The sequence below is a fragment of the Solanum pennellii genome, chromosome 3, assembly GCF_001406875.1.
Source record: "Solanum pennellii chromosome 3, SPENNV200".
NCBI lineage: Eukaryota > Viridiplantae > Streptophyta > Magnoliopsida > Solanales > Solanaceae > Solanum > Solanum pennellii.
The window spans coordinates 5,784,417-5,808,703 of NC_028639.1; the positions used below are offsets into that span (position 1 = coordinate 5,784,417).

Genomic DNA, 24,287 nt, shown 5'->3' on the forward strand with positions numbered 1-24,287 from the left:
AGGTTGTGATTCAAAAAACCTAACAACATATGCACAACAGAATATCTATGTATAATTTTACGAGTGCAATTTAAAGAAGACGGTACATGCATAGATTTACCTTCCCACCATTACCATTACTTTAGAAGATAAATAAGTTATTTTTAATATACCTCCGCTTTAAAATAAAATAAAATAATAAAAACGAAAAAATAATGATAAAAAACTATAGGACATGACAAACCATTTTTCCATAAAAGAAATAATAACTAGAATAAAATAAGACTATAATCTAAGTATAAGAAGCAATAAATAATAACAAATGGCAATACAATATAAGAGCAATACTTTAACTATCAAAATGAAATAATTATAAGCGAAATAACATACAACTTCTTACTATATTTTTACCTTATCCTTTATAACATTTTATTTAAGATTAATTTTTTATATATATTTAAAATTCTGAATTTGCCTCGATCACTTTCTTTCCGTCTTAGAGTATCAATAGTTGCTTTAAGAAGATAAAGCATATTATAATTTTTAGAGATGGATCCAATATTTAAACTATATGAAGTTATATTTGAGATTCTAATTTCTATCACAAACTCATTTGATTTATTATATGTAATCAGAATTTATTAATTGTACTTATTTAGTATAGATTTTTTAGCAACATACATACAGAATACAGAATATTATAATTATGTGTTGATTTCACTATTTTGTATATGGACAATCTATATGCTATTTGTACGAAGACTTCATAGTTTGAAATTTAATGTCATTAAAATTTGGTAATTTTAATGTAAATTATGTATATATTGTTATAATATACAACAATAATTTATAAAAAATTGATTTTAAAGAAAATCATAAATTTAAAGTTTCCGCGTTAAATGATTCTAATTTTCATGAAAAAGATTCCAAAACCTCAAGTATCAACATCTTATGATCATTTCTCCTCCCCCCCCCCCCCCTTTTTTTTTTTACAAAGAAATAAGTAAATCAATTATCGCAAGTACAATATACTTATTCATTTTAATTTATTTGAAATATTTTAATTTGATGTGAAACTTGTAAAACAATAAAGAAAACTTTGTAATTTTGCCATTGTAAATAAAAAGTATGTTTAATATAGCAAATATTCTTTAATTTGATAATTTTAAATATATTACGTGATGAAAACAGGCTAACGCAAGATTCAAGACTGATTGTTGATTTCTCTAAAAATCATTGTGAAGATGTCTAATTGTATGGTCACTTTCCTATATGAATCCTGGTCTTGAGATAACTTTATATGGGCGGATGTTGAAGTGTCTCACATCATATCAGGAACGATCCTTTTCAATTTCTCCGAATTGTAACAAAAACTTTCTTACTTAACGACGAATCAATATATATAACTTAAACTCATATTTCGAAGATATTTTTTGTTGAAACTTATAGTCTTGCACTCGTCTTTTTATTAGATGAGAATAAAAAAGGAACCCTACAAATCAAAGATATCAAGATTAGATAATTACGCTTCTGTAAAAAGTCAATTACTAGACTTCCTAACTTCTAAAGTGGGATTGGTAAAATTACAATTTAATGTCTTTAATTAAGATTATCTAGTTTTATAAATAGGCAACTTTCATATATAGCAATTAAAAAATTCATATTTGTATGTTATAACAAAGTTTGCATATTTGTGCTTCGTAGCAAACATAGAAAATGTATAATTCACTATACATATACAGTTGAAGCAAATTGTATAAAATGAAGTGTATAAAACAAGAAAGAAAGAAACACTTGGCCAGAGAACTGTATAAAAATGAAGTGTATAAAACGAATTGTATTATTATAAGTGTATAGAACGATTATATACAATTTGAATTTGTATAAAATGAGAAAGAGAGAAAGACAAAAGAGATTTGACAAGAAATATACAATTGAATCGAATTGTATAAAACGAGAAAGAGATAAATTAGATACAATTTAAAAATTGTATAAAACGAGAAAGAGAGAAAGACAAAAGAAACTGAGCAGGTAAGTATTTTTATTGTATAATTATAAGTGTATAGGACAAAAATATATGTACTTTCATTAGTATATACAATTTTCTCACGCTTTATACAAATAGAACGCAATTTATACATTTCGCTTTTGTTTGTATAAGTGAGAAAGGCGAGGGTGGCGAGCGAGATTTCGGAGAGTGGCGAGCGAGATCTGGAAGAGGGGAACAAAAATATATGTATTTTATACAATTTTCTCTGCTTTATACAATTAGAAACAATTTTTATATACTTGTGTTTGTATAAAAAGTGAGGAAACAAGTGAGAGATTGGAGGAGAGTGGCGAGCGAGATATTTGGAAGAGAGGTGCCTGACAATTTTTTGCAAACGTTTGCTATGAAGCACAATTAAATCAAACCTTAACTACTCCATTTATTTTAGGTTATTAGTTTGCTATTATATATAATTTTCCCTTACAAATATGTGCTACATGTAATGCATATTTTATACCATATATACATACAATATTATACATAATATATATATATATATGTATAGATAATTTATACAATTCGATCATATTCATATACTAAATGATCGAATGATATATTTATTTCCTTATTTATATGAAGTAATCAAAACAATAAAAAATAAGCGAAAAGACTTTACATAAGACCACAGAGTGAGAGAGAGCCTTCGCAGGTCATGGATGAACATTAGACGAAGACAAAAGTTAATACTTCTTGGGCTATTACATTAACTTATAAAAATAATATTATTTTGCGTTGCTATCTAATTTTAAATTTCATTTAAAAAATTATGTAAAAATAATTTTTCTTTAGAATATAAAGCTTAATTTCTGAAATATTATGTATTGAGATTTAAAAGGTTGAGCATGGTGCTTTTAAGAGAATGAGTAGAGAAAGAACGATTCCATTAAATGAAATTTTGATATAATTTAAGAAGAGCATATACAAATAACAACCTTGGAGTTATCAACTCAGATTGTTAAATTATCATTCTAAACTGACTAAATTTGTCATAATATACTTAAAAACAATAACATATCTTATGCTAGTAATGTAACTACTTGTAAAAGAATAAAAACACACGTTATAAAAAAAATGAAATTCAAATAAAAAATGTTTAACAAAATTTTTTTTGAGAAGTTCCAGGATTCAATTGAAATATCCTTTATCTAAAAAAAAAAAGAAAAAAAAAAAACTTTAATTTATATCAGATTAAAAAGATTCCATTAACAGGTGACTCGACATACGTGGCAGAATCAGAGAACAACATGTACACGCACCATCCAAAATATCGCCACGTGTCTAATTTACTACATTTGAAAACCAACCGCCTCTTCTAATTTTTTTTATTTTTTAAAAAATAACCGTCCTTTTTATATCTAGCTTATTTCACTCCATTTTTTCATTACACAGTTTAGAAAATTTTCCCAAAAATTAATTTATTACTAAACTAAAATTTTTTGAAAATTACAAAGTATAGCTTTTTTTTTTGAGGATTCAGTTGTAGAAATGGAGAAGAAGAGATTGTTGTTTATACTATGGGTAGCGGCGATGATGATGATTATGTGTTCGTGTTGGATGGAGGAGGAAGAAGAGGCTGCGAAGCAGAGAACGAATTTGGCTACCGGAGAGGTGAAAATCGAAGGCGAAAAGGCTATGGAGAGTGCTAAAGAGAAAGCAAATTCTTTGGGTGATTGGGCCTCCAACAAATTCTCCCAGTAAGGCAACCTCCTGCGTGTTTTATTATACACAAACATGATTCTTAACGAACAATTATGATTTTTAATTTTGAATATGTACTTTAAATTTGTATAAAAATAAGTAAACAAACACAAGTGTTGACATACTAGCTCACAAAATTGTCATGTAGGATGAAATGCCCATTTGCTCAATCAAATTTTATAAAAGTTTAAGTGTTTGATTGTGCGCGCACACAATTGGCCTCAAGTAAAGGATCATGAATAATGAATTTAATATATATATGAACATGTCTAGAACGGATAATGTATTTACTCTTTATGTTTAGGTATCAAGATGATGTGAAAGATGCAGCATCAGATGCTAGGGACGCAATAAGTTCTACTGCGTATGGTAATTTTCCCTTTTTTTCAATGATGATGCACCACGAAACATTTTGAAGGAGTAACTAATGATCTGTTTTTGCTAACAGGAACCCAAAGAGAGGCGGCTCAGAAGTTTGGTGGAATGGTAAACATGGCATCTGACGCTAAGAATGTTGGTTGCGAGAAGGCAAATCAAGCAATGAATGCAGCAGGTGAAATGGCTCATCGTGCCACCGAGAGAGCATCCAATGTATATGACTCTGCATCGGAGAAAGCCGGTATGGCAGTGAAATTTCTTACTTAGCTGTGCTGTTCTTTGTACTTGTATCTAATATTTTGTTGTGGACTTGCTGTTTGGCAGGTGATATCAATAATAAAGCGAAAGATAGAGTTCATCATGCCTCTGATGAGGCAGGCCGTGCAATGAACACGGCCTCTGAGATGGCAGCCAATGCTAAAGAAGGAACCAAAGATAAAGCTTCCGAGGCCTATGTTTTCGCTGCTGAGAAAGTGGATGATGGAATGAACACAGCTTCCCAAATGGGGAGAGAAGTGCAAGATAAAGCTAGCCGTGCCTATGATTTTGCCACTGACAAAGCAGGTCAAGCCATGGACAAGGCTGCAGACATGGTAGGTGAGGCGAAGGATAGCGCAAAAGACGCTTATAGATACACATCTGATAAGATGAATGAAGCGAAAGACATGGCTTCTAGTAGTGCAGCTCATGTAAAAGATAAAGCGTCGGATGCATACGACCAAACCATAAAAATGACTACGGATAGAAGTAGCATTGATGCAAGAGACTCGACGAGGGTGAAAGATAAATATGAAGACGCACAATCGAAGGTCTACGAAACATATAAATCTGCAAAGGATACTATGAACGAGAAAGCCAAGGAGAAGTATGAAGATGCAAAAGAAAAGGCCTCAGATGCTGCTGGCAACCTTGGACAAAAGATGAGAAGTGCAAGTACAGAACTATGAGGAATCAGTAGTCACCTTTTACATCTTTCTGTTTTTATTTTTCATCGACTTCATTTCTGTGTGTTCTTTGTTTAGCTTGAAAACACAAGAGTTAATGTACATTATACCTTTACCTTTACCTTGATTTCTTCCCCTGCTGCTGTTCCTTGTAACTTCATCAATGTACATTATAACTTTGTCTTCAAGAGGTTTACAACTCCTTACATAAGCAGCAAATTGATGTACTTTCAACAGAACACGCAAACTTTCGAATATATAGAGAGTGATGGAATCAAAACTGCTATATTTAAATGTAGTTAATAAATAGTAAATGAGACAACAACAAAACGAACGTCGAGAATTAATGAGGTTTGGTAAATTTTTATTTTCTTTTGCCTAATATTCGGATACAATCAATTAATATTTATTTCACTCTAAAAAAGGAAGTGAAATATTACTAGAGAGAAAAAAGAATAAATGCGTTAGGAGATGAGAAGGCAAGTTAGAGGTGTATTACTTAGGAGTAATCTATAGGAGTGAATTCTTCTTATTGATGTCATTCATGACATCATAATATGTTAAAATGTCAAGATTTACCTTGTGAAATCAATTTATGGTTCATCTAAATTTTATCTACAAAAGGTGCTATTTTGACTTATCTATCAACAAAAAATTATCCTTCTAATTATCATATCTACTCATTAATTCATTTTTAAATTTTATCAAGTTTAATACGAACTGCAGGTGGAACGGTCTGTTCAACCTCATGGCTACAACCGAGCTTGACGTATAAAAGACGACCTCGAGATTCTGCTTTCGCCTTAGTAACCAAACCCCAACAATTTTGGGAAAGCGAAAAAATTTAGACTCAAGTTATCGATCAACTGATTTTATCCTTACTTCGATATTATTCATAAATCGTAAAACTAATTTTAAAAAAGATAAAATACAGAAGTGAAGCAGGCAAAGCAAGTACTAGAGAAATAATACATAGCACATACAGAAATAGAACAGTAACAACAGAAAGATACAATGACCAAAGCAAAAAAAACTTAACATGTAGGAACAAAAATAGAAGGACAATGAGATTAGTTTTAATACTAGTAGTATACAAGGGGATCAGTATCATTTCTTTAGAATCTATTTTTTCTTTTATAAATAATCAGTTCTTTCCCTTTTTCAGTTCTTAACATGCAAAGTCATTTTTTACAATTATCATTTAATCATGTTGTTAATTAAATCATTTTTTCAAAAGAAAAAAGGTTCAAATATCCCATTAAGCTTATTGATCAATGACTCATTTAGATTAATTATTATAAGTTTGGCTCGTCTATGCCATTTTAATTTAACATATAATGACATGTATAGATTTTTTCTCAAATGAAAATGACAAATAAACTAAATTTTTAGCGAATAACATAAATAAATTTTTTCTCAAAATTCAGCTACATATTTAAGCCCTTTTGCCTTTTCTTAAACTTAATTTCAAATCAAAATAGAAAAAATAATTAAAACCAACGTCTATTTGGTACAGGTTGTCTGGAATATGTTTTATGAAGATAAATTTTGAGAATAAAGTTTAGAAAACTAAGAAAAGAATTATTTAATGAATTTTGTCCCTACAAAAATTTAAAATCATTATCTTCAAAATTTGCACAAAGCAAGTGACCCATTATCACACCTCACCAAACCTAATAGGTCACATATCAATTTATGAAGAGTTTGATTACCAAATTGACATTAATTGTTTGTTATACTTATCTCTTAATCAGACCAAAAAAGGGGACTATGTGGGCATCTTATACTATATTATCTAATATAATTTAATGGATTATGGTTATAACAAATTGGTGATTAACATAAATACTAACTAAAGTCATCTTTAAAAAAAAGAAAATGACAAGACTGATCCCTCATCTTTTTGGAAAAGTAGATTTAGAATAATCTTTTAAATAGTATTTGATAGCTAGTCATAAATATTGACTAATGTCATTTGACGTATCAAACTTGACATAAATATTGCACCGTGTATTCCTTATATTTCCCTCGACCTATCTACTCTCTTATTTAACTAGTATTAGAGGCAGATTGTTTGTTAAAAAGTGATCATTTTCGATCTTTGTATGATACTATCAATTCTTTATTGATAAATATTGCGGGTAAAATTTTGATCCTTCCTTGATTATTCTCTCACGAGATTAATTCATGATTCGAGGGTCGTTAGTAATGTATTTTTCGAATTTGATGATTTTGATTCGAGTACCGTTAGTGACGTATTTCTCGAACTAGGATGATATGAACTTGATTTTCATAATTTGAGGGTCGTTAGAGACTTATTTTTCAAATTAAAATAATTTGGACTTGATCTTCAAGATTCCACCACCGTTAATAGCATATTTCTCGAATTAGAATGATTTAAAATTTGATCCTTTTATAAATAATTCATGAATCTGTGAAATACTTAAAAAATTAATTTCTTTATAAATAAATTTTCAAAATAGTCACATGAAATTTTAATATCTATGATATAATTTTGAATAATATTCTCATTAGCTACTTTCACGTTGAAATGTTCATTTCTTCGTAAAGCATTTTTGTCTTTATATATACAACGGAAAAAGGCCTAAAATATCCTTAAAGTATTGAAAATGGTACAAAATTACCCTCCATCCACCTATTGGCTCCAAAATACCCTTTCCACCCACCTATTGGGTCCAAAATACCCTTGTCATCCATCTTTTGGTTCAAAATTGACCACTTATTTAACGGTTTTATATTTAAAATATTTAAATATTTTTTAAAATATGTGGTGCTCAACTATTTGTTATAATTTAACTTATTTGTATAATTTATCAACTATTTGTTATAATTTAACTTATTTGTATAATTTATAAATCAATTCATCACCCACCCATTACTAATTAAATTCCTCTTAATAAATCCATCACATTATTAATGCAAGCTACTGCCAATTGAGTGTTTTTAAAAATTATAGAAGTAAATTATCATACATTCAAGTGGCTAAATAAAAATCACCGATAAATTTAAAAGTCTGACTATGTTCATCTTAATTATTCTTACGTCTCAATTTATGTGATGTTACTTCATAGGTAACTTTTTTTTAAAATAATATATTAAAGGTTTTAAAACAAATCAGAAATATTTATAAAATTATATTTAAAAAAAGTGCATACGGGATGTATTACTTGTTTACCTTTAATCATAAATTTCTAATTCAATTTTGAAAGAAAGTGTCTCCTAAATAAGCGGCTCAACCTAAATTTAATTGGAGTTTCAATTCGGACTCAAATAATTTTGGATGTCATTTTCAGGAATCTATAATTTCATCGCGCATTAGTAGTGTTTATGACGATTTTGATATTATAATTGGATTATTAATTGAGTGAGGTTTAGTAAGTAATGAGTGGGTAGTGGGTTGGTTTATAAATTATATTAATAAATTAAAATTATAATCAATAGTTGAACACCAAGTATTTTAAACAATATTTAAAGAGTTTAATTGTAAAACAATTAAAAAAGTGGTCAATTTTAAACCTAAAGGTGGATGACAAGGGTATTTTGGAGCCAATAGGTGGATGAAAAGGACATTTTGGAGCCAATAGGTGGATGGAGGGTAATTTTGTATCATTTTCAATACTTCAAAGGTATTTTAAGCCTTTTTCCGTATATACAAAGTACTGTACTTGCTATTTGGCAGCGTGTTACGTATAGTGCTCACTACCAGACAATTTTTTTATAACTATAAAAATCACCACTTGTTTTAACGATACACAGACTCCGTATCCGTGAACTTTGTGCGCAATTGGATCCAATTCAGATGTTTTTATTTATTTTATTTTTTTATTAAAAGGTCGAAAAAGAAAAAATGAAAGACAAAATTATAATAGGATACTTTTTTAGTTTTAATTTTATTAGCTTTAAATTCAATGGGATGATTCAATAACTAATGCACATTCAAATTGGTCGATATTCTAATGACAGGTGCTAAAAAAACCAAAAAAAAAAAAAATGAAAAAAGAATCTCGGACCCTGGTGTATATATATATTTATATATAATATAGAGTAGTAGAAAGGAGGAGTGAATTTAGAGAAAAAATTAGGCGAAATGACTTTGGGACTGATCAATGCAAATCCAGTGGTTCACGCTAAGAAGGAAAGAATCGCTCGTGTAGATGATCTTCCTCACGCCGATGACGCTGTTGATCCTCTCGAAATTTATGATATCCTTTTTTTTCTTTTTCATTTGATTTTTTTTTTGAATGCTTCAGCTTAATCGGAGTTCATAGCTGTAATTTCGACTCCGGTAGTAAATTTCTTACTTATTTGAAGAAACTTAGCTATTTGTTTCAGTTTTAGTATGTTGATTTGCTGATATTTGGAGTTACTGTTCTTTCTAGATTGTTAAAATTTTTTAATTTTTTTTGCGATTTCTCTGTGTTTTGAATGCTCAGTCAGCTAAATCGCAGTTCATTGCTGAAAATTTCTACTGGAGAAAAAGGAGTTACTTAGCTATTTCAAGTTTTAATTTGTTTTTTTATTTATTTATATAATAAAATTTGGAATTGCGATTTTTTTGTAGTTCAAATGTTTGTGAATTTATTGTCATCCTCTTTGCTATTCATCTCTTTGTTTATTTTTTTTTTTGAATGCTTCAGCTAAATTGGAGTTCTAGCTACAATTTCAATATGATGTTGTTTTAGCTGAAGATTTCTACTGGAAAAATTGAGTAAGAACAGGAAGAAACTTAGCTATAACATTTGGTTTGTTCAAAAAAAAATTTACACTTTTTTTTTATGTACTGAAATCTGGAATTGCGATTTTTGTAGTTCTAAGTGTTTGTGAATTTACTATGATCATTTTTTTTTTGGCAATATCTCTGTTGTTTTGATTGAGTGAAATTTAGAGTTTGATTTTCTGTAATTTGATTGTTTGTTGAATTTACTGAGTTTGAAGTTGATGTGATCCTTGATTTAAAAGTGGATACATTTTGTGAGGGATATAAGAGATCCGGAGCATCCGTATTCTTTAGAGCAGCTGAGTGTACTCTCCGAGGAGTCCATAACTGTTGACGAGAAGCTTGGGCGCATTCTGTATGATCATTGTGACCTTCCATTCTTATATTAGCTTGTTTATTATATATCCAAATAAAATATTGCTTGTTTATTCTTTTCGTTTCCAAACAAGGAATTTTAGCCATATCTTGTTCGAATAACTGATTGGTGAGTCGTGTAAACTATAGTTAGTTATATAAGTCATCTTCACTCTAGTCGCGACAAAGACTACAACAGACCCATTGATCATCTTCACTCTAGGCAATGTTGAAAATCCAGTTTATTTGTGTTGGAGTTAATTTTTCGTTCTCACTGCTTAGAATTCATTTAGTTGTTTTTTTTTCTTTTTCTGAATGCTTTGTATTGCTTTCCTTATTACTTGTCATGTTATCTCCGTTGCTGTATTTTCTTTCTCATAACTACTTTGATCTGCTATACTTGAGCCAAGGGTCCTCCGAAAACAAACTCTCTTGCCTTTGTGAGGCAGGGGTTACCTCCCCAGAACCCACTAGTGGGATTACAATGGTAATGTTGTATTGTTGTATTGTTTAGAATTCATGAACAGTTTTGCCATAAAATGAGTTGGACTTCCAACTTTGTTGAGGTAACTATTTTTTTTTTTTTGGAGTTTCACCACCCTTATTTCACTCTACTAGCAATGTGATGTCATATACTCCAAGTTATGCTCTGATTTACGCTTTGTGGAATTTGAAACTGATGAATAAATTCAATACAATTTTACCAGAATATACATCTTATGTCCAAAGATTTCGTGTTTACTAATGTGAAAACAGTTACCTGGTTCATTATCTTGAGTTGACAATATCATAGATTCCTGTGAGTTCTGGTGACAAATATGTTTCTATGATTAGCGAAATAGGGAAGAAGAACCCCAAAAATACAAGATTAGAGCAAAATAGCTTCTCACTTTGTAAACTAGTCTTGTGACTAAAACGTTGTTTTCCCCCTTCTTTTTACAGGAAAATGAAGTTGTCTACTATGATTCTTTGCTGTCTTTCACCTGTGAAAGCGTCGATTGGGTGCTATATAAGATATTGTGTTGAGCCCTAATATTTCCATTTTGTTTGGCACTGTTTTCTTATGAGTCCATCCCTAGAAGATTCATACATTTCTAAATTAGAAAACAAATACTCCCTCCGTTTCAAAAAGGATGACCTAGTTTGACTTGGAACGGAGTTTAAAAAAGAAAGAGGACTTTTTAATCTAGTGGTTCAAAATTAAAATTATGTCAAATGTACCAAAATGCCCTTTAATCATGTGTCTTAAGTATGACACGTGGAAGATTAAAGTAAAGTGTTGCCAAATAAAGAATGGGACTCCTTTTTGAAACAAACTAAAAGGGAAATAGGGACATTTAGAAACGGAAGGAGTAATTTTAACGAAAAGCTTTTATAGCCACATAAATGTAATGACATTTAAAAACAGCAAGCTTTAGAGTCTGCATATGTTCTTACACTTCGTGCGGAGTCGAATTATTCCAAATAAACTGGAAGTCTGGAACAAAGGGAGTAATGAACAAGTTACTCATAATTCCTTAACTCCTGTTTCTTTCGCTTATTTATCTACGTTTTCTTAAAATTATTTGTAGGATAACTTTCACCCCAACCATCCAGCACTGTACCATGGCAACTGTCATTGGCCTCTGTTTGAGAGAGAAGTTGAAGAATTGCTTCCCTCTACATTTTAAGGTGGTGTTCCTTATCTCTGACTTGGATCGATATAAGGTCGTGTTAGATTTTGGCTGTTCATAGTAGTCTATTGACTTAATTAATCTGAGAAAAGAATATCTAGTTTTAAACTTTTCCGAAACATCTCCCATATACTTAGCAGAGGACTCCTTGTTTTAACGAGTAAAGAAGTGTGTGTATTCAAATGAGCAAGGTAAAATGGTGTATTATTAACTGGGAAAGAGCACATGGGTGTACTTTTACTTTCGAGGAGCATCCTGCAATAACTACTTGCAAGAATAACAAAGAAGGTGTAGTTTAAAAATATCTTTTATTCTGATCTACGTATCTCAAAGTCTCGCTTCCATGGTTACAACAAAAACATAGCCAGTGTGGTCCTACAAAGTGGGGGTCTGGGGAGGTAGATTACGCAAACCTTACTCCTACCTTAGAGGTAGAGAGAGTCTATTTTCGATGTTGTAACTTTCCTTGTAAAATCGAATGACACGTTAAGAGAATTAAGATTGTGCTATCAAAAAATTGACTTCTATGACAAGGTGCACTGCGAAAGTGTGATGCACAACTTTTATATATTCGATTCTCTCTTAAGTCCTTATTTTTGTTGTGTGACAGGTGGATATAAAAGTGTCTCCTGGATCTCATGCGGACGAAGAGTCAGGTAGATTTAATTTTAGAGTACCTATAATTTTATTTGTATAGGAAATGAAACTTTCAATTGCGGCATACACACTACATACAAGTCTTATGAGTTATGATCTTATAATGGACGTTGAGAAATATGTGTAAACTTCTCCGCTGAGTTGAAAACACAGACTAGTGACAAGTTAACCTGCAAAAATGCATCTAGTATTAGTTCTATTCTGGAGTAAATTTCGCCAGTGGTCATTCAGATTTGTGTTTAACACTCAAAAATCATTATTCTATCTTTTTGTTACATAAGAGTCATTAAGCCTCTTAATTTAGACCCTTCAATGTTAAAGCATGTTCTATTACCATTCACTTGCAGTTAATAAGCAGTTGAACGATAAAGAACGGGTTGCTGCTGCGATGGAGAACCCAAATCTTCGCCAGCTTGTAGATGAGTGTCTCTATTCAAGTGAGCTTTAAACGAACTATGCCTTTTATTTCCTAACGAATTGTATAGTAGATCAACTTGTCTTTAACAAATGCTATCTGGACATGGATTTTGTTTTACGAGATTTTATCACTCTTAATGCTAGGATCGGAGTAATATAATGATGAATCTGTTTGATAGTGTTGATTGACGTGAAGTGATTTATTCATCATTCATAGTACATGTCATGACATTAACATGAGTTCGACATATGGGGCATGTCTTGTTCTCATCAAACCAAGGAATAATACAAGTAGAATGAAACCTATGACCACAAGTATTAAGTATCGTCACACCACATATATCGTCTTGTTCAAGTTCTCTTAAGCAGATACAACAATCACTGTTTACACCTACAATTCTTGGTTGTGACCTTGTTCCTCCATCATCAAAAATATCAATCACTACTTCGATAGCTGATTTTTCCACTGGACATGGGACTGCCTGAACTCCTACAACACTAGCTGGCGCGATTCGTGAGACATAATTTGAATCTGGTAGTGATTTTTTACGAATACATATCGTTAACGTTATGATCACACATAATAACAAGGCTAAGAAAATCATAACAACATAAGGATCAATTGACATCATTTTATTAGTATTTTCAATGCGGATTAAAAATTTATATGAAAAACACTTAAAGCAAGAGTTTTGAATGTAGGAAGAACTAAGAAGGGAAGGGAAGGGAAGGGTTTATAATTAAAGTCTTGATTTAGAAATCTATGGGGATTGGGATTAGGATTAGGATTAGGATTAACCAATTGTTTAAAAAGCATATGTCCTAAGTCTTTTTAGATTGGGTATTAAAAAACAAACTCGGAAACTTTTTAGGAATAGGAGTTACGACATATTAAGGAAAAGGCATATACGAAGGAAAAATTACCAACATACGCCCTTTATTTTTATTTTTATTTTTCATAATTTTCATTATTCTCTACCATTTTAAAAAATTTTCAAAATCGCTTATTTTTTATTATTCCCTATCATTATGGGATTTATGTAAGTTATACCTACTAAGGTTACATTCTAAATGAGATCTAGAATCCCTATTACTTTAATTTCCAATAGTTTACAAAAAATAATAATTTCAAACTATTTCACTGTAAATCTTAGATGATTATCATAGCGTCCTTTAAATCACCTTCATCCCCAGTATATTTTTTGAGCATTTCTTTTGGGTAAACTAAAAATCGATAGGTTAATAACCGTATACTAAAAACCGATAAAGAATATTTTATTAATTTTTTTTATTGTTTTAACGTATTTAAAAATTGAAAAGCGATAAACTGATCAATAATATATAGAAACCAAATCAATCGCACACCCCCTTGTCTAGCGATTTTCTATATTAATATCAAAAATAAAAAACCTCAACAAGGATAAGTACAAACAATGAAAGTTGAGCCTTATTTTACCAATTCTAATAATAAGTTAATAGACTTCTAAGAAACATTAATTAACAAGCATAAGAAGAAAAAAAAACCGAAAAAAAATATTTTATGATCATTACAAAATTTATAATACTCTATAATGATATTTCAAAGTAAAAATACCTAAACACAATAAAACGACGAGATTGATACATTTTGAGTTGATGAAATTTCAACAATAAATGTGCATACGACTCCCTTCACATAATCTAAATTATACATATGTCTAAATACCAAGAATTATAAGTTCCAAATTTTCAAATACGTAAAAGATTTAAATTATACTATCTCCATTCGAAATGAATTTTCATATTTTGTATCTTGAGATTTAACATGATTATTTTAAACCTAAACTACATCACATTTAACCCAACATTTTATAATTAAATTTTATAGATATTCAAATGTTTACAATATTGTTATAGATTGTAATTTTTTAATGAAAAAATATATTTTGAAATGGTCAAATTCTTAGTCTAAATGGAATGTTTTCTTAGTTTGAAAGTGAAAAAAAATCATATAAAGGTAATTGTATTTTTCAAAAAATGCTAGGCATATAATTTTAGAGCATTTCGACATTGAGGAGTCAAAAGAAAAGACTACTTCAAAGTTACCATTAATTTACAAAAATGTCTACACTCTATTTTGCGAATTAGTTAAACTCAACACTGAATCAATTAATTATTAGGCATTAGAATACTACTAATTAAGTACTAATGACCCTTACTTAACCCATTTTTAAATAACATTGAGAGGCATATTTTACCATATTGACAAACTTAGAACACATAAAAAAAAAACACAATAGTACCACTACCAAGTTAGGTTGACTTGGTTATAAAAAATAATCTCATATAACTAATACAATATTTGATTAGTTGTATAAAAAAGAAAAAATCCATGCATAATTAATATCGTATTTGTTGATGTTATTAAATAATATCTTACTAAATTAAGTTGGAATCCATGTAAATAATTTTTGTAAGATAAAATGTAAAGAATAAATGTGTTAGCGATAGGTCAGAACTGGTTAAAGATATGTCTTTAAAGTATAGATAAATTATACATATCATTAGTTGTATTATTATTACATTGGTAAGTATTCTTTTATTTTTATTCACTATATTATAGTTAATCCGTTGATTATAATTGTACATCACATGCATGTGCATAAATAATTTTGTTTTTTGTTCTTTTTATACTTGAGTTTGATATATTTTACTTGAGCTAATGCCCAATAAACTATCGAAAATAGTCATTCTATCTTTACAATGTAAGGATGAGATTATATACACATCATCCTCCGTAGTGTTGGGTTTTATTTGCCCTAAATTTCTTACCATAAATAGGTTTTCCTTTTAGGAAAAGGTTTTGGATTGACTAATCCTTTTCTTGTAGAAAAAGGTTTAGGACTCTATAAATAGAGGCTTGTTCCTTCTAACTTAATTAGCATTCACAATGTAGTCTTAAGGGCTTTGAGAGTTTTCGTTAGGGGGAGAATTTGTGGGTCACAAGCTTGATACGTTATCACTTGTGTGAACCTCCCATGTATTCCGAGTGATTTGGTTGAGGTTGTTTCCCTCTGTATTTTGTACTCTCATATTTATAGTGGATTGCTCATCTCCTTTGTGGACGTAGGTCGATTGACAGAACCACGTTAAATCTTTGTGTCTTTTGGTATATTTCTCGTTGTCTTTTTACTCGTGATCTTTCGAGGTTTGCTTTGCTAGCTTCCGCATTTACACCTGCTTATTTCGGTCCTAACACGTAGATCCATCTTGTAAAATTACAGTACACTGCATTGTGGTTGTTGTAGTACATAAATAAAATAATATTGGTCTAGACCCTTCTACTTTTTTATTATTTTTAGTACTAAATTTTAATTAAAAAGAAGAAGAATAAGTACAGATACTACGTACCTTATTAAGTCAAAGATGCAAAAACACAAGGTACCTAGTCGTTGCCAACTACTTTAAAACAACATAACAAAATAGCACTATTTATAGACACATAAGTCCTAAATGATATCCTGTAGGACAATTTGTCTCCTATGTAATTTTATATGTATTATATCACGTAAGATTCGTATATTTACTTGTTTAACTTCATACAAATTGAACTTGTCTATTTATGCACACCCAAAATTGAATGACATAGGATATGATATGAAACCAAATTAAAAGGCGCAAAAAAAAATATTTTAATAAACTTGAAATTTTGCCTCAAACTCTTTAAATTTTAAAATTAAGGTGCCTTTTAAATGAAAAAGAAATTATACATCTATTTTGCAAATTAAGTTTTCAAAGTATCCTTTTAGCCTAATCATCTCCAAATACTATGTACCATAGTAAGTCAAAGATGCAAAATATAAGCTACCTAGTTTGTTGCCAACCACTTTAAACAACAAACCAAAATAATATATATATTCTCCCCTTACACAAAAGCCAATAAGCATAAAGGTGAGTAGCCAAATAAATCAAGAATTGTAAAAATGGATTTGAACATGAAGCTAGAGAGAAAATCATCACTAAAAAAGTTAGGAAGAAGCAAAAGCACACTATTAGCATCAGAGTTAATTAATATTCCTTGTGGAGATACTGATTATTATGAGAGAATTTCACAATCTATGAGACATGTTGAAATGATTGATGATGATGAGGCCATTCCAATAATAAGACATAAGTGGAAGAAGAAGAAGAAAAGTAAAGCATGGGTATTTCTCATGAAAGTATTTTCTTTCAAGAAAATGACAACAAGTGATGAAAGTCATGTTGTTGTTGGGGAAAAGTCTATGGAAGTGGATAAGATGAACAAGAAGAAGATGCAATCTTTATCATGGTGAGATTAATAATCTTTTATGTTAGCACTCTTTTTTTTTTTTTTATCATGTTGTTCTTGCAACTTGATTACCATTTGATACTACTAGAAATAAAGGTTTTTTTCTATGAATCGGTAGAAAATTTGTGCTGTAAAACATGATTATTATAATCCCCCTTAACTCCCATCAAATCAACTAATTAACTGGAAATGACATGGTGAAAAATAAACTCTCATTGAAATATTGAGAATGTTCATTAACCATATTTTCTTTTCTCGCTAGTTCAATTAGAATATCCATCGAAATAGTCATTGAACATTTTTCAATGAGAATTTTCAATGGGAAAATAATGATCTTTTAGTCGTGTGAGTAACCTCATCTTTGTCTTATTTTTTGGTTACAATCAGTTTTTCAATTTATATGACACTTATTGTTTCTAGAGAATTGAAACTTAGAGTATATTTATATAGTTTTTGAATATTCAAAGTTTTGATTTTAAGAAATTACCAAATTGATATCTGATCTTTAACTTTAAAGATTAATCAAATTGACACTCCAGTTAAAAGAAAAATAAATGAAAATAGACATCAAATTGATCAAATGAAATAATTGTACATTTAGTTGAAATTATGGTTTAGAACATACTTACAAAATTTTCAACAATTTTAACATATAGATCATGAATAAAAATTGAAACTTTATGTGTAGGGAAAGAAATGGTGAAATCACACAAAAACAAGATGAAGTGTTGGTTGTGGAAAAGAAGAAAATAAGGCCGCCTACGTTTCTTCCCGATCCTTACAGACGATGGCCTGTTCAAGGATGGAGATATTGAAGATTAATTTTGATTTAAATCGATTATTCATCGATCAAGAATTCTTGTTTAGACTGTTCATAGTCATAATGTTTTTGAATTTATTTTTAATTTAGGTCCTCCATATTTTTCTTTCTTTTTCATTAATGTTTTTTGATCATCTCTTTTTATTTGTTTGAGATAAATTTATATCTTATAATATCATACCCCTAATAAAGCTTTTTCCATAAAGCATCTTAGAATATACATATTTAATGTATTTGTTAAGACAATTTTAATATTTAGATCAAACCTATTAAATTCAATTGAACCCGAAGCATACATATCATCCCCTATTTTTGAGTCACGATTAGTAAAGACGTAATTTCTGTGATCAATAACATAAAATAAATACTTTTAATTAAAACCTCATTTACTTTGAAAATTAGTCAATTTTATATATAAATTTCATCTCTCCTTGGTCTTCCCAATCCCTATACATTTCAAAATAATAATAATAATAATACATATGTACTATAAACTATAGTATAGTAATATATGATACACTTATACAATATAATTAATCAAAGATTTGCAAGAACTTGCATAGCCAACACAAGATAATCACTTTGTTCAGCATTCAATAATCGATACGAAACCTCAAAATATATATAACAATCTTTTTTTTTCTTTTCTTTTTCTTTTTTGGTTAGTTCGTGCACAATATTACAATTATCACATGCACATTAAAACTAATTAAATTAGTAGTAATTATATTTCATTAACTTCCTATGTAAATGTATATATATATATAGGAACTTAACCATTCCATACTTAGAGTCTCCTTTTTCTCAATAAATTATGTTACTTTCAAACTCTTCACAAAATGTCACCTAAAAAACATATGACAGATGCGATAACATTTTTGCCGAGTCCGAACAATACGATATACTTCCACCGTAAATCAAATTGATCATTTTGCTTGCTTGTTTGGTCCAGAATGATTATAATCACTGCTGAAATCACTGCTAGTGTCAGAAGGATGGAGTCCATAATCACTTGTGTTACCATATTCACTACTATTCATATCTTGACTTGTCATCACCATTTGCCTAAATTTCACCATGTCAGCATTGTATGCACGTGTGTCGTATATATCCGACGCGGGCCCACTTGCACCACCAAAGTTAGCCGTGTTGTTCTTGCCAGCTTTTTCGTTTAAGTCCTCCAAAGATGAATCGCCATCCAAGGCACGTACAATCTAAATTATCATAATGATGTGTATAAGCGCAAAATTTTACATTATGATATAACTAATTTCATGTACGATCACTTAAACTTTACTCTCTATTATAATATAGTCATTAACTAGATATCTTTTGTCGTAACAGTAAAATCATGATACTAGTTTTTGTTATAGTAAAATAATTGAATTATTGTATAACTCGAAAAATACAAATGACCAGAAGGTCAAATTTGAGAAAATAAAAATAATGGGTGGGGGTTTGGTTGGGGTAAAAGACATTGGGGCTAGAAATTTGACTTTCCAATCGTTTGTATTTTCTTGAAAATTAACATGTACTTTAGTTATTTTAATGTAAAAGAATCTAATAGTAAAATGATTTTTGTTCATAGTGGGGTACTTAGATTCAGTTACTTTAATATGACGAACAAAACATTGTTGTAATATATAGAGTTTCGAGGACTTGCCTGGCTCATTTTAGGGCGTCTTCTAGCCGAATGGCGAACGCTAGCAGCAGCACAAGCTACCATCCTTTGTAGCTCATCAGGATCATAGTTTCCTTCTAGCCGCGGGTCTACCAACTCATCATAGTTATTCTCTTCTAGCGCTTTTGTAAGGAAAGGTCTAGCCTGTTCACGAAGGACATGTTACAAAATAATTCGTTACAATTTGAATAAAAAAAATAACATTTCATAAAAAAATCATTTGTAATAGAAATATAACTACCAAACCCTAGTAGAAGAGTTAGAGTTCAAGTTATGAAGAAATTTATTTAACATATACCTATATATTATTAATACTGTTTAGTATTAGTAAATAGTTTTTTCTAGAGTTCAAAATCTATAAACTATAGATTCTGAATTCGATTCTGAATTCTAAGAATATATTAAAATGAAGAAAAAATTAAATTAATTACCCAATCTACTAAACTGTCATCCATGAGTTTATTGGTAGTATCCAAAGGTCTTCTTCCAGTAATAAGTTCCAATAACATAACTCCAAATGAAAATACATCTGATTTTTCTGACAATTTTCCACTTGATGCATATTCTGGAGCTAAATACCTGTTATATAATAAAATTTATTAGTAACTTTTATTATGAAATAGTTAAAAATGACGTTTATTATTTTTTCTGTCCAATATTAATTGTCGTTTAATTGATCAAAATTGTATCTAATATATCAATCTTGTATAAAAATGTTTATATACAAAGTGTGAATTATAAATATTTTCAAAAATAGACATAAAACGAAATTTTCTTACCCAAAAGTTCCCATAACACGAGTCGACACATGAGTATTATTGTCTTCGGTAAGTCTAGCTAATCCAAAATCAGCCACCTAATTATAAATAATAATTAAAAAAAACATTATTGTAAATCTTAAAAAAAATAAAAATTAAAGGCATAACCAAAAAATAATTATACAAATGAAAGTTATAAAACGTCTCATTTTACCATGGCTTCATAATTGTTATCAAGTAAAATGTTTGCACCCTTGATGTCACGATGGATAATTCGAGGATGACCTGCATATAAATAGTTTTGTAATTTTATCGTTATAAGAAATAAAATTTTAATTCGATGAAAGATAATTTTGTAATATTATTATTGTTATAACGGATGAAATTCAGTGAAATTAACTCGAAATGAGAGGGTAGAAAGGGAATTTTCATACAATCTTCATGTAGGTAAGCCAATCCCTTGGCTGATCCCAAAGCAATTTTAAGCCTAAGTCCCCAATCCATAACAGGTCGACCTTTACCTGCAATCACACCACACAATTAATTTCAATTATCACACTTAAATTGCTCAGAAATGTATTTCAACAATTAATTATTTTTTTATCGAAACTATTTGAAATTTTTATTTCACATCATTAACCAACATCAACTTATTCTCAACAATTACTAGTTAAATAACTTTGAGTGGATAAGTAGTCAGACACTTTTATTTTCATTTCATATGATCGTATCTGACAAATAACAAGAGACAACAAAAAGAGTCTTTAGCATGTCATTAAAACAAACAAAAAAGTTTGTAAATAAAATAAAAAAAAATGTCACATCTATATATATATCCAAGTATAGGTGTGAAAATTGTGTCTAGTGCTTAGAAATAGCCACATGAATATTAGTTTCGAAATAAAATATTGTAGCTAAATAAATATACTTACCATGAAGATGATACTCCAAAGTTCCATTTGGAACAAATTCATATACCAACATACGTTGTCCATCAGCAATGCAATATCCCACAAGTGAAACAAGATGTCTATGATGAACTCTACTAATGATTTCTACTTCAGCTTGAAACTCTCTCTCTCCTTGCCCGCTTCCAGACTTCAAACTCTTAACCGCGACTACATTTCCATCTGTCAAAACACCTTTATGCACGAATCCGAACCCTCCTTGACCCAACACATTTGCATCCGAAAATCCACCCGTGGCGGTCGCCAGGTCAGCATAAGTGAATTGTATTTTTGATAGTCCACCATAATTTGGGGATGGTATGGTAGCTGGCCCTCCACCAGGAACATGGCTTGAATAACCTGAGCTAAATTCACTGCTCGTGTTCGCGGCTGGAGGAGGGGGTGGCGGGGTCCACCCGCGACCCCCTTCTTGAGGAGTTCCCATTACACCTGGTGGTGGAGCTAATGTAACAATGTGATCTGTATGAGGACTAGAATAATTGCCCGTATTGTAATAAGGATCACCACCTACACTAATTCCCGATGATACTTTTAGTTGTATTTTACGATATATATTTTACATTGACGATAAAACATCACATAATATGTCTTATTTAATTTTTAGATGTCACATACAACAATCAATAAACCCTAATTTATATCCAAAGTGAATACAGTCAAACCTCTCGATAGCCAAATTGTTTATTGAGATATGTTTTTTGTTATTATAGGATCATGCTAGTATATAGAACATATATACTAATATATTATATAGCGTGAAAAAATCATATTATAGAAAGGTATGACTCAGTAGTTGAATAATTTAAGGAAAACATAATGTGATATTCTTACAAAGATGAATTCACGATTTGATCTTCAAATATGTGTAAATGAGAAGTTATGGATTCAGTTGAACGTGTGCTTAGTTATATAATGATATTATGTGAAAATGGGAGATTTGTGATAATAATTAACATACCTTTTGGTGGATGTGCAGGATCGACATAGTATGTTTGTTTCTTCTTCTTTCTATTACATAATAGGCAGACAATGATAATGGCAAAAATTAATAGACCTGCCACAGCTGCTGCAGCTACTATTACCACAGTTGAGGAAGACGATTGTTCATGCGGTGGCAAGTTATTGGTTCCTAAGGAACCAGGTGATTTATTCGATGATGCATCTCGTGAAGGTGGAGAAGTAGGTAACGCCTTTCCAGGCGGAAATTGAGATGATTCTGGAGAAATGGGAGCGGGTGGAGAGAATGTAGATGATGGAGGAGAATTAGGTTCGTTAAAGGAGGAATTTTTTAAAGGAGAGGGTTTGGTGTTCGTGGTTGGTGATGGGGATGACGATGATGATGATGATGAGGAGGAGTTGGAGTTCGAGGAGGGTGGTGGTGATTGTGTATTAGGTTTGTCATTGTCAGAAGAAGGAGAAGAATCTGATGATTTAGGCGGAGAAGATTCTGTAGGAGGTGGTGATGCAGGAGGAGGAGGAGATGATTCTGTAGGAGGTGGTGATGCAGGAGGAGGAGATGATTCGGATTTTGGCGGGGGTGATTGATTAGGCGATGGGGGAGGAGGAGATGAATCAGATTTTGGTGGTGGTGATGATTCAGGAGGTGGTGGTGAAGGAGAGTCGGATTTTGATGGTGGAGGTGGAGGTGAAGAAGAGTCAGATTTTGATGGTGGTGGAGGAGAAGAAGAGTCAGATTTTGGCGGTGGTGGAGAAGATTCAGGAGGAGAAGGAGGGGGAGAAGAGTTAGGAGGGGGCGGCGAAGAAGAAGAAGAAGGTGGAGTAGAAGATGAAGAGTTTGAAGAACGAGAAGAAGGAGAATCTTCCATGTTTACCAAACGCTGACCTTCCGGCCAAGTTTGTGCGTGAAATCTACACGCAACTGCCGGAAAATCAACCTTAATTGTTTGTCTCAACAATTCCTCAATGCCCCTAATACATTGCCATGCAAAGAATTAAAAAAAAATTACCTCGCACACATCAACGCGAAAGAAAAAGTGTGACACAACTTCCTTATTAAAATTATTCGCGTGTAAAAGGTATTAACGAATTGAATTAAGTCAAGATCCTTCAAACATTACAATGCATATATACAATATGCATTAAGATTCATTGAAGGTTTGCCATATTCATTCGTTTTTGAATTATATTTGAAGTTGGTTAATGAAGTTTTTGTAGTAAATAAAGTTAAAACAAAAAATAAAAATAGAAAACATGTACCTGAATGAATACCGAAAATGAAGGGAGAGAGAGAAATCTTATTGGGACTAACAATGAGATCGATTTTCCCTTCTTAGGGAGAAAGTCCCTATCTCTCTTTCCTCTCACTCAAATTTTTGTGCTTTTAAACACCTCAAATTTGGAGGAGACCTAATTCTCTAATATTCACCTAACAATTGTCAATAGTTTTCTAGGAGGTTTTAACAAAACTAAGCCATTATATAAAGTCATTCACCAAAATAATATGTTTTTCTAAAATTTTACAAAACTAGTATAAACGTATTCCACAGTGATGTTTTAGGATATATTTTATTTTTTAAAAGTTGATGGCGTCAAATTGAAATCGACCTATTTGAATTTAAATAAAACATTAAGTAAAAATTAGTATCAGTCTGACAAATAAAAAATGATCAAAAAAGAATATATATATATATATATGATGTGATTAAAAGAAATTTTGTATAACTAATATATATAATATATGATTATGTATTAATCTTCGACTATTCGTATAAGGCAAGTAAAGTTTTGTTCTACGTATTATTGTTCTATTGTTATCTTGTTTCTTCACTCTGATTGATATTATTTACTCATTGAATTTACTTACAATATTCATAGTGTTGTGATATTTACCCTTTCAATGTGT

The 24,287-nt window shown here is 30.5% G+C and overlaps 4 protein-coding genes across 7 annotated transcripts; 3 read left to right on the forward strand and 1 right to left on the reverse strand.

Annotated features, from left to right (window-relative positions):
• The first annotated feature begins 3,427 nt into the window (after positions 1–3,427).
• LOC107013967 (late embryogenesis abundant protein At3g53040-like) lies at positions 3,428–5,257 on the forward strand. The gene is made up of 4 exons (XM_015213844.2): positions 3,428–3,723; positions 4,032–4,096; positions 4,176–4,346; positions 4,430–5,257. The coding sequence occupies exons 1-4, from the start codon at positions 3,515–3,517 to the stop codon at positions 5,050–5,052; spliced, it is 1,068 nt and encodes a 355-aa protein (XP_015069330.1). The 5' UTR covers positions 3,428–3,514; the 3' UTR covers positions 5,053–5,257.
• Positions 5,258–9,110: 3,853 nt separating this feature from the next.
• On the forward strand, positions 9,111–13,083 carry LOC107012724 (protein AE7-like 1). Its single transcript, XM_015212637.2, has 5 exons — positions 9,111–9,272; positions 10,037–10,142; positions 11,713–11,812; positions 12,425–12,470; positions 12,819–13,083. The coding sequence occupies exons 1-5, from the start codon at positions 9,158–9,160 to the stop codon at positions 12,917–12,919; spliced, it is 468 nt and encodes a 155-aa protein (XP_015068123.1). The 5' UTR covers positions 9,111–9,157; the 3' UTR covers positions 12,920–13,083.
• Positions 13,084–16,023: 2,940 nt separating this feature from the next.
• On the forward strand, positions 16,024–18,222 carry LOC107014063. The gene is made up of 2 exons (XM_015213926.2): positions 16,024–17,197; positions 17,886–18,222. The coding sequence occupies exons 1-2, from the start codon at positions 16,851–16,853 to the stop codon at positions 18,010–18,012; spliced, it is 474 nt and encodes a 157-aa protein (XP_015069412.1). The 5' UTR covers positions 16,024–16,850; the 3' UTR covers positions 18,013–18,222.
• Positions 18,223–18,577: 355 nt separating this feature from the next.
• On the reverse strand, positions 18,578–23,747 carry LOC107013058 (proline-rich receptor-like protein kinase PERK4). 4 transcript variants are annotated; one of them, XM_027915330.1, is made up of 9 exons: positions 23,642–23,747; positions 22,383–23,353; positions 21,389–21,931; positions 20,891–20,977; positions 20,671–20,741; positions 20,478–20,554; positions 20,130–20,277; positions 19,681–19,842; positions 18,578–19,231 (listed from the first exon to the last, which is right to left on the reverse strand). In XM_027915330.1, the coding sequence occupies exons 2-9, from the start codon at positions 23,248–23,250 to the stop codon at positions 18,944–18,946; spliced, it is 2,244 nt and encodes a 747-aa protein (XP_027771131.1). In that variant the 5' UTR covers positions 23,251–23,353; positions 23,642–23,747; the 3' UTR covers positions 18,578–18,943. The 4 variants fall into 4 exon arrangements, with proteins under 4 accessions (XP_027771131.1, XP_027771132.1, XP_015068531.1 ...); XM_027915331.1 differs by lacking the exon at positions 23,642–23,747 and having other exon boundaries at positions 21,389–21,853; positions 22,383–23,602; XM_015213045.2 differs by lacking the exon at positions 23,642–23,747 and having other exon boundaries at positions 21,389–21,865; positions 22,383–23,602.
• Between the last annotated feature and the right edge of the window lie 540 nt (positions 23,748–24,287).

Excerpts from the sequence above, each read along its gene's own strand:
- LOC107013967 (XM_015213844.2), top strand. The coding sequence starts at position 3,515 with ATGGAGAAGAAGAGATTGTTGTTTATACTATGGGTAGCGGCGATGATG. Across the intron at positions 3,724-4,031 it reads GCCTCCAACAAATTCTCCCA|GTATCAAGATGATGTGAAAG; the intron begins GTAAGGCAACCT and ends CTTTATGTTTAG. Across the intron at positions 4,097-4,175 it reads AATAAGTTCTACTGCGTATG|GAACCCAAAGAGAGGCGGCT; the intron begins GTAATTTTCCCT and ends TTTTGCTAACAG.
- LOC107012724 (XM_015212637.2), top strand. The coding sequence starts at position 9,158 with ATGACTTTGGGACTGATCAATGCAAATCCAGTGGTTCACGCTAAGAAG. Across the intron at positions 9,273-10,036 it reads TGATCCTCTCGAAATTTATG|ATTTTGTGAGGGATATAAGA; the intron begins ATATCCTTTTTT and ends AAAAGTGGATAC. Across the intron at positions 12,471-12,818 it reads TCATGCGGACGAAGAGTCAG|TTAATAAGCAGTTGAACGAT; the intron begins GTAGATTTAATT and ends ATTCACTTGCAG.
- LOC107014063 (XM_015213926.2), top strand. The coding sequence starts at position 16,851 with ATGGATTTGAACATGAAGCTAGAGAGAAAATCATCACTAAAAAAGTTA. Across the intron at positions 17,198-17,885 it reads AAGATGCAATCTTTATCATG|GGAAAGAAATGGTGAAATCA; the intron begins GTGAGATTAATA and ends CTTTATGTGTAG.
- LOC107013058 (XM_027915330.1), bottom strand. The coding sequence starts at position 23,250 with ATGGAAGATTCTCCTTCTTCTCGTTCTTCAAACTCTTCATCTTCTACT. Across the intron at positions 21,932-22,382 it reads TCCTGCACATCCACCAAAAG|GTGGTGATCCTTATTACAAT; the intron begins GTATGTTAATTA and ends GAATTAGTGTAG. Across the intron at positions 20,742-20,890 it reads GGCTTACCTACATGAAGATT|GTCATCCTCGAATTATCCAT; the intron begins GTATGAAAATTC and ends ATTTATATGCAG.